The 14062-nt window shown below is 43.6% G+C and overlaps 1 protein-coding gene across 1 annotated transcript in view; it reads left to right on the top strand.

The window, feature by feature from the left end:
* The window catches only part of SLC28A3 (solute carrier family 28 member 3), a 61765-nt gene that overhangs the window by 34925 nt on the left and 12778 nt on the right, over positions 1 to 14062 (top strand). The window contains exons 6-11 of the mRNA XM_008994435.5: positions 2282 to 2426; positions 4016 to 4129; positions 4732 to 4809; positions 7695 to 7775; positions 9843 to 9923; positions 12462 to 12587. Coding sequence (XP_008992683.1) covers positions 2282 to 2426; positions 4016 to 4129; positions 4732 to 4809; positions 7695 to 7775; positions 9843 to 9923; positions 12462 to 12587 — 625 coding nt within the window. The remainder of the gene's footprint in view (positions 1 to 2281; positions 2427 to 4015; positions 4130 to 4731; positions 4810 to 7694; positions 7776 to 9842; positions 9924 to 12461; positions 12588 to 14062) is intronic.

A 14062-nucleotide genomic window follows, 5' to 3' on the forward strand; every position in this document is an offset into this window, starting at 1 on the left:
ACTGTGTTGGCCAGGCTGGTCTCAAGCTCCTGACCTCAGGTGATCCACCCACCTTGGCCTCCCAAAGTGCTGGGATTATAGGCATAAGCCACAACGCCCAGCCTATTATGATTAATTTAAGTCAACTGGTATCTCATTCCTCACATTTCTTTATTGACTAGTGAATCCAAATAATTTTTTTTTTTTTTAGATGGGGTCTCGCTCTGTCACCCAGGCTGGAGTGCAGTGGCGCAACTTTGGCTCACTACAACCCCCGCCTCCTGGGTTCAAGTGATTCTCCTGCCTCAGCCTCCTGAGTAGCTGGGATTACAGGCACTCACCACCATACCTGGCTAATTTTTGTATCTTTAGTAGAGATGGGGTTTCACCATGTTGGCCAAGCTGGTCTTGAACTCCTGACCTCAGGTGATCCATCCACCTCAGCCTCCCAAAGTTCTGGGATTACAAGCATGAGCCACTACGCCTGACCCCAAATAATTTTTTAATCAGGCTTCTTTTCCTCTGATTTCTGCCCATGCCTTTTGCTCATTAAAAATGTAGGGCTTTAAAAGCGGCTTTGTTGTTGAAGACTGTTAGCACTTTTTTTCATGACCCATGGGGCTATGGTCAAAATACAATTTAGTTTTTTCATTCATCATTCTTTCCATTTTATTCAATGCAAGATATCTACTCTATAATTTATAAAAATACTGAAAACCCATGACCCTTCTGAACACTCTTAGTAATGATCCAATGTTCACAGGCTTTCTTTTTTTTTCTTTTTGTGAGACAGAGTCGTGCTCTGTCACCCAGGCGGGAGTGCAGTGGTGCCATCTTGGCTCACTGTAACCTCTGCCTCCTAGGTTCAAATGATTCTCATGCCTCAGCCTCCTAAGTAGCTTAGCTTCCCAGCTATTTTTTTTTTTTATTTTTACTAGAGACAGGGGTTTCACCATATTGCCCAGACAGGTCTTGAACTCCTGGCCCCAAGTGATCCACCTGCCTTAGACTCCCAAAGTGCTGGGATTACAGGTGTCAGTCACTGTGCCCAGCCCATTTTTTAAATTGTTCATTGTTGTGGGTACATCATAGGTGTATATATATTTACAAGGTAGATGAGATATTTTGATACAGGCATCACAGACATTTTTTAACATCAGAATATGCTGTCCCATACAATAATGAGAACTGCGAACTTGACCCAGTGCCCTAGCTTTCCTCCCCCACCTGGGTCTGAGTGTCCCCTTTCTCCCTGTTACTTGCTCCCCTGCCGTCCTCAAAGCCAGTATCAGGCTGGACCCCTGCTCTGGGTATGAAGCTGCCCTCCTTGGGAGAAAGGGCCTGTGAAGTATTAGAGTGACCCTTTCCCATAGGACCCTGTGTCCTACAGCAACTGTCCAGAGCTATTCCCTCAGCCTCTCTCTCAGGGACCTCCTCTCCCTTCAGGTGGCCCACTGAGCAGGACCCAAGAGCAATTCTCTCCCTTAAGACTAACATGGGATCTACCAGGAAACTTCACACATCCTTGGCCTAATAAACTAGGTTTGTGCAATCCCAACACAGCAGGCTTTCTAGCTCTGCTGTCCAAGCCGTGAGTCCTGAGTCAGACTTGTCATGCTTGCTGGACATGCCAGGGGAGCCAGAACTCGCTCGCTCTAATGTCTGATGTTGCTCTCGGCTCCTGGTGAGGTCCCCCAACGGCAGATAACATATTCCAAGTTCTCCCTTAAAGGGAAGCAGGTAACACCTCCCTCACCCCTCAAAATGAAGGTAAAGTAAGAGCTGTAAAGTAAGGAGACCCAGTACTTAATTTTTTAGCTATTTGCCTTGATAGCCACAACCAAAAAGATTCTGTTGCAGTTTCCAAAAGCACAACTTACTGGTGCCAGAGTGTATTCATCTTGTTTTTATGTTTCTTTGTTAATTTAAGCCTGATGACTGGGAGCTGTGGCTCTTGCCTGTAATCCAGCACTTTGGGAGGCCGAGGTGGGCAGATTACCTGAGCTCAGGAGTTCAAGACCAGCCTGGCCAACATGGTGAAACCCGTCTCCACTAAAAATACAAAAATTAGCTTGGCATGGTGGCAGGTGCCTCTAATCCCAGCCACTAGGGAGGCTGAGGCAGGAGAATTGCTTGAACCTGGGAAGTAGAAGTTGCAGTGAGCTGAGATCACTCTGCTCTACTCCAGCCTGGGCGACAGAGCAAGTCTCCATCTCTCAAAAAAGAAAAAAATTTAAGCCTGATTATGATTCTCAAGTTAGCACAACAAAATAATACCAATGCCTCCCTTCCGTTCTCTTAGGGTGATCTGGAGCTCCCTGGTCCTAGCAGTTATTTTCTGGCTGGCCTTTGACACCGCCAAATTGGGCCAACAGCAGCTGGTGTCCTTCGGTGGGCTCATAATGTACATTGTCCTGTTATTTCTATTTTCCAAGTACCCAACCAGAGTAAGTATCCAGTTGATCTTTCAGGTTATTTTTTTCTTTTTCCCCCATATGTAAATTGCTCAAAATACTGATTGTGAGAGAATCACAGTATTATTCAGTATTTTTCTTACCTTGATGGGATTACTTTAAATGGCCAGGGTACCCTATCTTCCTGAACTTTCATGGTACTGTCTGTTATTACCTCATGTTCCATTCTCAGTCATTTTCCAGTCACATAACCAGTGAGTCGTTCTCTCCCTGTCAAGTCTAATTACTTCTCATGTACCCTCCATCAAACACACAGAGAAAACTCATCCACTTTGATCCAGATTTCCCCAGACCAGTAAAAAATCTAATATTTTCCCAATGGATCCTGCAGTTCATCAAAGTCCTATGCAGTTTCAGCATTTATACTCCAAAAATTTGTCCTTATACACTTTTCTTTTAAATATTGAACCCAACTGTCATCCTAGTTCTGTCCGCTGGTAACCCATGAAATGGGCAAGAATTCTGAGGCATCGAAGCTCTCACATGTAACTCACAATGGCAAACTTTGGAAGTCTTTACCAGTTAAAAGCTTGACTCAAGTTAAAAAACATTAATCAGAGACCAAGTTCAGCTAACAGGATCCAAGTCATTTGCCCTGCTGAGGTGAACATCTCCTGGTCTGTGCCTCCGATGCCATAGTTCTCTGAAGCCACTCACCTCTGTACCACAGATGAAAGCAAATGACTGTCCATTCCTGCTGCACATCCTGCGTCTGCATTAGAGTTTATTGGTCTCTTTTACAATGAAATGAGGGCCTCTTGATGGGACAATATTTGACTTAATTCACTTACAGGTTGTCAGATCAACAAACCTTGGACACACAGAGAATCATGTTCTGCCTTTCCGTTTTTCCAGATGGGGACATAATGATATGTATCCAGTACTTACAGCTTAGCTAGGATGGCAGGATCCTGCCTCCTTTAATGGCCCTTCTTAGACCTCCTGTTTCTATCAGAGTAAATTATCAGGGAATAGTGGTTATTTACATACTTTCCCTGGACTGAAGGCTTAAAACTCAGTTTTAGGGAGAGGGAATGCAATTCTGAGTTTGTTTTTTGTTTGTTTGTTTTTTTCTTGAGATGGAGGCTTGCTCTGTTGCCCAGGCTGGAGTGCGGTGGTGTGATATCAGTTCACTGCAATCTTTGCCTCCTGGGTTCAAGTGATTCTCCTGCCTCAACCTCTTGGGCCAACAGCAGCTGGTGTCCTAATTCCTGGGATTAGGCATGCGCCACTATGCCCGGCTTCTTTTTGTATTTTTAGTAGAGATAGGTTTCGCCATGTTGGTCAGGTTGGTCTTGAACTCCTGAGCTCAGGTCATCTGCTCGCCTCAGCCTCCCAAAGTACTAGGATTACAGGTGTGACCCACTGTGCCTGGCCTGAGTTTTTTAAGGTATGGTTCTATCAAGGGGTTCTCTGCTCATGACAGCTTTAGCCTCCCAAAGAAGGTGGGTGACAGGCCACATTTGAGAATGTGTCCAAGGAAATAGTGATCCATTAGACATTTGTACTGAGGTCTGCATTAATTTTCCTACTAAGATATATCACTTGATCTTTCTGTATAGGTTTACTGGAGACCTGTCTTATGGGGAATTGGGTTACAGTTTCTTCTTGGGCTCTTGATTCTAAGGACTGACCCTGGATTTATAGCTTTTGATTGGTTGGGCAGACAAGTTCAGGTAAGTTTGGTTCAAAAGAACACCTTGCTTTTATGGTGCTTTTAACATTGGAGGTAATCTTCAAGATGTGTCAGAAATGGGTTTATCTGTCTGCATGAGTTGTCTCCAATTTTAATTCTGCATCATGAGTTAACAAATAGCTTTGCTTATGTTTGATATGTTAGTCTGCCTGGCTTGTTAACATCACTGCTGTTCTGGACCTGTATAATCACTCCCTTAACCCATCACCCACATCCTCCTGCCCAGCTTCTCAGACACTTCCACAGACAGAGAAACAGGCTTCCTTTGTGTCCAGTGGTAACTAATGCCACCCTCAAGCCACATATGGCCTGCTGGACCACATCACCACATTCAACTCATTCTGTACCATTCTGGAGTCATACTGAATGTCAGAAACGTCAGGAAATTTATATGCAGGACTATTTCAAAACTATACTTCTATGCCATTCATTGGAGGGGGCAAAGCTGAGAACAATAACTTTCCAAGTCTATCCAACAAGTTTGCTGAGTACCTATCCTCTGCCGAGCCTAGCGTTCCTGTGCACTATGTAATTTCTACTCACGTGGTTGGAATGAGAACTCTTTTTCTTTCTTTAACTCAGACTTTTCTGGAGTACACAGATGCTGGCGCTTCATTCGTCTTTGGTGAGAAATACAAAGACCACTTCTTTGCATTTAAGGTAAAGTCAAACCTTTTTTCTATATAGTCACTGCTATTTCAGTAGCTTCTTAGTCTTTGTAGATGTTCAGATAGAACTTAACTGACCAAAAACCAGTTATCTATCTACTGGGCTTGTCAAAGGTGTGCAATACATCACCACCCTTTTTCATTGACAATCTTACCTGAAGTTAGTGGACTGTACACATTTTACTTTGTAGCTATGGAATTAAGGGAAACATCTAGAGGAAGTCAGAAATATTCAAATACTAGAGGGTAGGGCTTGTAGCCTTATCTAAGATACTTAGGGAAAATCAAAAGGGTAATAGCACCTTGGGCCTTCAGGGAAAGGAGCATTACGTTCCTAGCAATAAGGAGGCATGTAGCAGTGAATGGCTGATGGATCCAGGATCAGTGACAACTCTGTACTCGGAAAGCCCTGCAGCCCCAGTGCCTGAGACAGCTGGTCAACCCATCAGCCTCTGTTTTAGAGCCATCTCCACGCTCAGACTTTCTCATCTCTCCTTCAGCACAGCCTTGCATAGGGAGGCCTAGAGGATAGGCCTTCTCCTAACCAAAGTAGGCACATTATTTTACAGGCGAAAGGCAGCTTGGTCCCATGGCTGGCCACAGTTAATTCCTTCTTGAGGCTCCCACATGCCCCGGGAAGCCCATCCTCCTCTGGGAAGTTCCTACAAACACTTGTCAATGAGTCAGAAAGATACATTTGGGTTTTCCTTCAGCTTTCTTTTTTGTGGTATGTTGTTATTCATACACATCTAAATTGTTTTCTCACTTAGAGACTCCAAATTTACCTCCAAATTACCCCACTTCAGTTAAGCCAACTTTTAGGCTGAATCTTATTTCAGCCTAAAATATCAAAGCAGCAGTTTAGCAGCAGGCTGCAGAGGAGAACCGCTACTGTTTGTAAAACACATGCAGTTTATACAGCATTTTCCTTAGCACCCTCCCCCAGCAACCTCTACCCAGCAGTTTCGCTGGTTTGATGTTTTAGGGCTGAGTTAATTCAGCCATCTCTGAAAGGTCAAATGTTTATAGGGTGAGATAGGAATATGCTCATATCATGAAATGAATTCAGAATTGAAAAAATGAAGTCATAAAGAAGGAATGACTTCTACCCAGACTCTACAGGTGTTTTCAGGCCTTCCCCCTCCCCTCTTCCAGGGCAGTGGCCCCTATTCTTTCCTGCCAATGCAGAATCCTCTGCTAACATTCCAGAGATGAGCCTTTTTAACTCCCTTAAGCTTTCAGGAAGGGACTGCCTACCCATTACAGCCAATAAAAAGCTTATAGTGAGTGAGCTCCAAATACTGGCACAAAATGTCTTTTAATATATATTATTAATAGATTTTTCTAAATTAGATCCTGTGCAAATTGTCCTTGGTCATTCTGTGCCTTTGGTGGCGGCCTTCTCTGGCCAGTTAGCTGGGGAAGAGTGGGGAAGGGGTGCAGTAGGATGAGGCTGAGAAGGGACCCAGCCCACAGCTCTGTGTGGTCTATGCAGGGTAGAAAGTGTTCTCTACGGAGACACTGGCTGCACTGAAGGCACTCAAAGAGCATCAGGAAAACGGGATCTAGGAAAAGGGCCTTTTTTTCTTTTTGAGACAGGTTCTTGCTCTGTCCCCCAGGCTGCAGTATGGTTCAATCTCGGCTCTGCAACCTCTTCCTCCCAGGTTTGAGCAATCCTCCTGCCTCAGCCTCCCCAGTAGCTGGGATTACATGCGTGTGCCACCACGCACGGCTAATTTTTGTATGTTTAGTAGAGATGGGTTTCACCATGTTGGCTAGGCTGGTCTCGAACTCCTGACCTCAGGTGATCCGCCTGCCTCAATCAGGATCCCAAAGTGCTGGGACTACAGGTGTAAGCCACTGAGCCTGAGCAGAAAATACAATGGATTTTAACACAGAACTAAAGTCTGCATTCACTTTTTTGTAATTTGAAAATCTATAGGTAAAATCACTATTATTTTAAAAGCTAGAAGAATGAATGTTTATTGCATAGAGGGCATGAGAGATCCCTATTGACTTCAGTAGGGGTGGCACCATGTTTGAGAGGTCAAAGAAAAGACCTAGAGCCAGCGAATGAGACAAGTTTTATTGAGGGGCTCACATGCAGGACAGTCCAGTGGCAGCAGGCTAGACAGGGGAACTGCTGCTGCTTGTAAATAGCAGACAGTTTATATAGCATTGTCTCTTAGCACCCTCCCCCAGCAACCTCCACCTCGCAACATTCATTTAACCCAAAACAATGGGCCTGGATCCCCTGTAGGGTCTGCTTTCCATGGGATGGACCAAGGGTTCAGAAGTTTCTTATAGATAAGGAATGACTCTTTGGGTTGACCACTCCCAGGTTCCTTAGTTTGGAACTCCAAACACACGTGCTTAGACCACAGTGTCATTCTCAGGGGATGCTGAAGTTATTGCCATCAGGTATTTCTGCCATCCAGTAAGAGGCACTATGTGTCAGCACCCACCATGCCTTACCTGATCTCTATAGCTATTCAGAATAAGGCTCTGAGATTGCTCACAACTTATCTCAACTTACGTTACTCCGCTAACTAATGGTGAAGTCCATGTCTTTTTTACATCAGGACAAAAGTATTTCCTGGCAGCCTTCAGTGTATTGATCTAGTTGTTACAAATCCCCCCAAACTTCATTCCTTCTCTGAGCAAAAAAAAAGCACACCATAGAAGACAAGGGGGAAAAGTCAAGTCCTGTGACAAATTAGAATCAGCTGCCTGATTAAAGTACTTAGTTCAAGAGGAGTTTCCCATATTTTCATGATGTTTCAGAGGAAGAAAAGGAGACAGAGAGGAGCCCTGATATAAAACCTGCTGATGCAACTGGGCCCAACATTAACTCATGATTGTTTCTGTCCCCCCGAGATCCTGCCGATCGTGGTTTTCTTCAGCACTGTGATGTCCATGCTGTACTACCTAGGACTGATGCAGTGGATTATTAGAAAGGTACTGGGGCTGGGAGGGGCTGGGTTACAGGTGCAGAGCTGATTATCTCAAGCCTTTTATGCAGGTATGTACAAAATGGCTTTCTCTTCCTACCATTATCCACCAGCGCCACCTAAGTGATTAGATTCAAGCCTCCAATCCTAAATGTGTCCGTAGAGGGAATTTTATCTCAAGAACTTCTAATAGGACTTTAATTTGCAAACCACTGGATATCTTCATGAAACTATAGCAGTTACTTCTTTAGCAGAGAATTGAGGTCAGATACTGCTGGGGGCAACAGTGTTGTTCCTTCATCTTGGTTACCCCCCATGTGCTTATCATTTTTTTTTTTAGCTACTCCTTAATTATATGCTACCTTGCTTAAGGAGGTTACAAAAGTAGACACTTCTGGTTTTGGAGGTGCTAGAGAAATCGAAGCAAGAAGGAGAAACAGCTTTTCACTCCTGAGGGAGTTTCATAAGCATGAGCTTGCAAGCACACACACACACTGTACACATACTGTACACACACACTGTACACACACACTACACACACACTGTACATACACACTGTACATACACACTGTACACATACACACTGTACACACACACTGTACACACACTGTACGCACACTACACACACACTGTACATACACACTGTACATACACACTGTACACATACACACTGTACACACACACTGTACACACACTGTACGCACACTACACACACACTGTACACACACACACTGTACACATACTGTACACACACACTGTACACACACACTACACACACACTGTACATACACACTGTACATACACACTGTACACATACACACTGTACACACACACTGTACACACACTGTATGCACACTACACACACACTGTACACACACTGTACACACACACTGTACACACACACAGTACACATACACACTGTACACACACACTGTACACACTTACACTGTACACACACACTGTACACACACTACACACACACTGTACACACACTACACACACACACACTGTACACATACACACCGTATACACACACACTGTATACACACACACTACACACACACTGTTCACACACACTGTACACACACACTGTATACACACACACTGTTCACACACACACACACACACACACACATACATAGACACACCCCTAAAGAGTTCCTGTCCTTCCTGTTACCCTAGCCTCTGTGAGTCCTATGCTCATGGGTTAGATCAGAAAATAAGGACATCTGTCAGCTAATTTGGACTCACTCGAGTACAGAGCATTGCAGCCAGTGCTTGGGGCACAGCCACAGCCTTCCTTGATCCCGAAAAATCAATCAAAATGTACAAAAAGAAAGAGAAAAGAGAGAAGAGAGAGAGCAAACCTGAATACAGGTAGCAGCAGAGTTCAGAACGACAGCAAGAAGTCCAAGGCCCATAATTTTCTGTTTAAATCCCAGAACACTCAGAATTGTTATGCTCTTGTGTAAACTAAAAAGCAAGGAGAAAGAATGCAACAGGAAGTCTTCATTCACCGTCACTAATTGAAAGGGCTGTACAAACATGGAACCAAAAATCATGTTCATTTGAATTAAGTAAAAAATACCAAATCTCAAGTACATCCCCCTACATGTGAGTGACCTTTGACAAAACAACTAAACTGTTCTGTGCTTTGCTTTCCTCTTTAATAAAATGAGCATAATTATATAGGACCACTCTCAAAGAGTTATTGTAAGGATTAATTGCTTTATCTGGATCAAGGGCTTAACACTGTGCCTGGAATGCAGTAAATCCTTCCATGAGCATGTTAGCAATTGTCATGTATTACTTGTATACAATAGACCTATAGAAATTCATTTGTATGATGTTCAAAGTATATACAATAATTCAGACTTACTACTCAAATAAGAGGATTTGCTGGGCCTGCTCTCGGGGCTGAATAAGTTAAACTTACCTTTAGCACCATCATTAGCCTGCTGACAATTGGTGAAGCCCTCAACATTTTACTCCAGTTTAAGGCTTTTAATCCCTACTTTGAAGTTTTGAGTATACAAAGAGTTCTTCGCTGACTTTGTCCCTTTCTTCCTTTTAGGTTGGATGGATCATGCTAGTTACTACGGGATCATCTCCTATTGAATCTGTAGTTGCTTCTGGCAATATATTTGTTGGACAAGTAAGTTGTAACATCAACAAAACAAAACATCTGTTGAAATGGATCATCTTTTTCCAAAAAGCCAAATTAGAAAATAACACAATGTTGTCATTTCTTTTAGTGTAGAGAGAAGGGTGTCAAAATAAGAAAGTCCCAGTACTCGCAACGTCCAGATTCCAGAGAGAGAGGGCAGAGAGAGAGAGAGAGAGAGAGATCCTTCTTAACAGTCTGGGTATGATATTGTGGAATTAGATTCTTGAATGTTTATGAAGAGGATGGAAGGTTCAGTTTATTAAAGCATAGACATAGAGCTTCTCATATAGATTCTCAATAAATCTGAATTTAGCGATTGTGAGGTTTCTGGTCAACACTTCAGAGACTGGTAGCTCTTCCACTTGAATGGATCTCACTATCTCGAAGCTGCAAACATAGAGCAGGCAGCCTCTCACTCTAAACCATAATGCCTATGTCATTGGAGGAGACCAAAAAAGTCTTTTCACCAGCAACCACGCAACTGTGTAAACACTTGAGCTTATTCTCAGCTTGTCAGACCTGGCCAGTATTCTGTCTTTGCTGAGCCCGAAGAAAAATGCTTTCAGGTTTTCTTCTTCTCATCAAAAATATGCTTTTAGGCTATAATTTTCACCTCGCTGATCCATCACATGGAGAAATGCTCTCTTTTGCCTGAAGTCCATTTAAGCAAAGAACAATGATGCCAAGGAGTGTCCCTCAAAATAGCAGCATTGCTAAGGGGTGGATTAGTAAGAAGTTGTAATAACCCCTTCCAGATATACAGCTTCAGGAAGAAGGGAGTCACATGCCACAAAAACCAAGTGTGAATGCTTGCCAGCACCACTGCCCAAGGAAATTGAATTTGAAGCAAAAATCAAGTCACTCAGAAAAACACATAGCCCCACATCCTAGGTTTACAACTTCTCCAGGTGGGCTGATGCTTCTTGTTGGTGAGCCAACAAGAAGCACTCTAAAGATTGTACTTATGGCCCGGAGCTGGGGCTCATGCCTGTAATCCTAGCACTTTGGGAGGCTAACGTGGGTGGACCACCTGAGGTCGGGAGTTCGAGACCAACCTGACCAACAAGAAGAACCCCTGTCTCTACTAAAAATACAAAATTAGCCAGGTGTGGTGGCTCATGCCTGTAATCCCAGATACTCAGGAGGCTGAGGCAGGAGAATCTTGAACTTGGGAGGCAGAGGTTGCGGTGAGCCGAGATCATGCCATTGCACTCCAGCCTGGGCAACAAGAGCAAAACTCCATATCAAAGAAAAAAAAAAGACGGGCCGGGTGCGGTGGCTCAAGCCTGTAATCCCAGCACTTTGGGAGGCTGAGGCGGGTGGATCACGAGGTCAAGAGATCGAGACCATCCTTGCCAACATGGTGAAGCCCCATCTCTACTAAAAATACTAAAAATTAGCTGGGCAGAAGTTGCAGTGAGCCGAGATAGCGCCATTGCACTCCAGCCTGGGTAACAAGAGAGAAACTCTGTCTCAAAAAAAAAAAAAAAGACTATGCTTACTAGTCTGGAGCATAGTCTTTAGAGTGGGGCCCATGCTTCCTTCACTAGGAGTTGAAATTATTATAGTCATAAAATCTCTCAGGACTAATTAGGGCATCATCTTGAGTTGATTGCTCCTACCTGCAGAGTAAGAGGGCTCATGTACAGGGTTCCTGTTTAGCCAATAAGTCGAGGCTCCACACATTCAATCTTATAGAACAATTAGAGATAATGAGGAGAAAATTGTAAAATGGCACACAAGCTTCTGTGATGCTCGATTTGATACTTAATATGCTAAAAGTACAGCTATTATCTATGGAGAGCCCCATGCTGCAGGCTGCCTGTCCTCTTTAATGGGATTCAAGCCTTCACAACCGCACTCCCGCCTGCTTCCTTTCCACCCAACAGAGTGGGTCTCTAATTCTCAATTACAGAAGGGCCTGCAGGCACCTGTCCTTGTTATTGCTGAGTTTTGTTTGTTTGTTTTTTGTTCTTAATACTTGTGTCTCTATTTCCCTGAGGTATCAGGAAACAGGTTTAGGGTCTGTCAAGGTGAAGTTGGAAGATGGGAAGCCCCAGTGGCTTAGAAATCACCCATCCCAAAGTTCAGGCCACTGGGTAGAGTCAGTTGGCTCTTAGAAAAGTGCACCGAGTCATCACAGAGTCCAGTCCTAGGCTAGGTGGAGGCCTTCTATGTCTAGCCTCACAAATTTTGCGAAATTTACACATGACATATGCAAACTGATCCAGAGCTCAAATGACCCAGACCTGGATGGTGTGGGTTCTCAAATTTCAGCATGCACTGGAATCACCTGGAAAACTTGTGAAAATACAGATTGCTAGCCCCCACCCTCGTAGTTTCTAATTTAGTAAATGGAAATAATTTGTAAGTCTAATAAGTTTTTAGGTGATGCTGATTGAGTTGGTCTGAAGTTCCTTCTTAGAAACACTGCTTTAAAGAATAAAATTATGAGTAGATTGACACCCCTTCCCCCGCCCCCTCACAAATTTAAAAAGGAATCTAGTCACCCTTCTTTGTCTCCAGACAGAGTCTCCACTGCTGGTCCGACCATATTTACCATACATCACCAAGTCTGAACTCCACGCCATTATGACCGCTGGGTTCTCTACAATTGCTGGAAGCGTCTTAGGTGCATACATTTCTTTTGGGGTAAGAATATTTTGGAATTAACTTATGAAACATCAACCTCTTCTTTCTTCGTTATTGTTACTTCTTTTCTTTTCCCTTGCTGGTGGATAAAGAAGGCCAAAAGAGTGTCTTTTTTGCCATATGGTAAAAGTTGCTTCGGCATTTGAACATAGAGACCCCAAGGAGTTTGGGGCCTTCATATTCCTGCTGCCTAAATGTGAGTTCTATCTGCAGAATAAAAATAGCAAAATGCAATCATATGATGAAGTTACTTTGGTTGAAAATTTAAAGTTGTTAAAAAAAAAACAACTATTGGCCAGGCGTGGTGGCTCACGCCTGTGATCCCAGCACTTTTGGGAGTCCAAGGCAGGTGGATCACGAGGACAGGAGTTCGTGACCATCCTGGCCAACATGATGAAACCCCGTCTCTACTGAAAATACAAAAATAAGCCAGGCGTGGTGGCATGCATCTCTAGTCCTAGCTACTCAGGAGGCTGAGGCAGGAGAATTGCTTGAACCTGGGAGGTGGAGGTTGCAGTGAGCCAAGATCACACCACTGCACTCCAGCCTGGTTAGAGAGTGAGACTCCATCTCAAAAAAAAAAAAAAAAACTATTACATCAGTAAAGGTGATCTGAATGGGGAGTCACAAACTATGGCCCATGGGCCAAATCCCGATTGCTCTTGTTTTGAGAAATAAATTATTGGAAAACAACTACTTCTATTCATTTGTCTGTGGCAGCTTTCTTGCTATCCTAAAGTTGAGTCATTGTGATCCACAAAGCCCACAATATTTATTCTCTGGCCCTTTACAGAAAAAAAAAAAAAAAAAAAAAAAAAAAAAAACACTTTTCTGATGCCTTGTCAAGAGCAGTGATTCTCAAATCTTTCCGCACATTAGAATCACCTGGGAGCTTTTACATTCTCTAATGCCCAGGTCCATATCTCTGAGTAATTAAACCACAGTTCCTTGGGATGAGACCCAGGCATCAGTATTTTTTAAAACTCCTCAGATTCTAATGTACAGCCAAGTTTTAGGGCTGGCAGTCTGCACTATAAGGCTAGAGAATGTTGTAGCTGGTGTGTGCACCCCAACCCATGGAGCTTACAAGCCACCCATAGACACAATCCCCAGTACTGAAACTGAATAACACAGCCCAGTCACTGTGTGACTCAGGAAACTAGGATTTCTTACAAGGTAAGTGGGCTTCATTCTAGGTCTTCATCCAGGCCTTGGAGTGCTAGTTAGTAGAAAGAGGCAAGAAGAAATGGGCAAAGGATGCCTGGGGAATGGGTAGCTCGAGTGGATCATCTGCAGAATGCCATCCCCACTGTAGAAATGCTGCCTGAAAATTTTCTGGGGGGAAAGGGGGAAAATTTTCTGGGGAGGGAGGTGCTGATCCTGGAAATCCAAAAATATGTGGAAGAGAATCCAGAAACCATGTGAGGGAAAAAAGTGGAACTGCGATGAAGAAAACAGAAGTCATGTACAGATTA

The sequence above is a fragment of the Callithrix jacchus genome, chromosome 1 (genome assembly GCF_049354715.1).
Source record: "Callithrix jacchus isolate 240 chromosome 1, calJac240_pri, whole genome shotgun sequence".
NCBI lineage: Eukaryota > Metazoa > Chordata > Mammalia > Primates > Cebidae > Callithrix > Callithrix jacchus.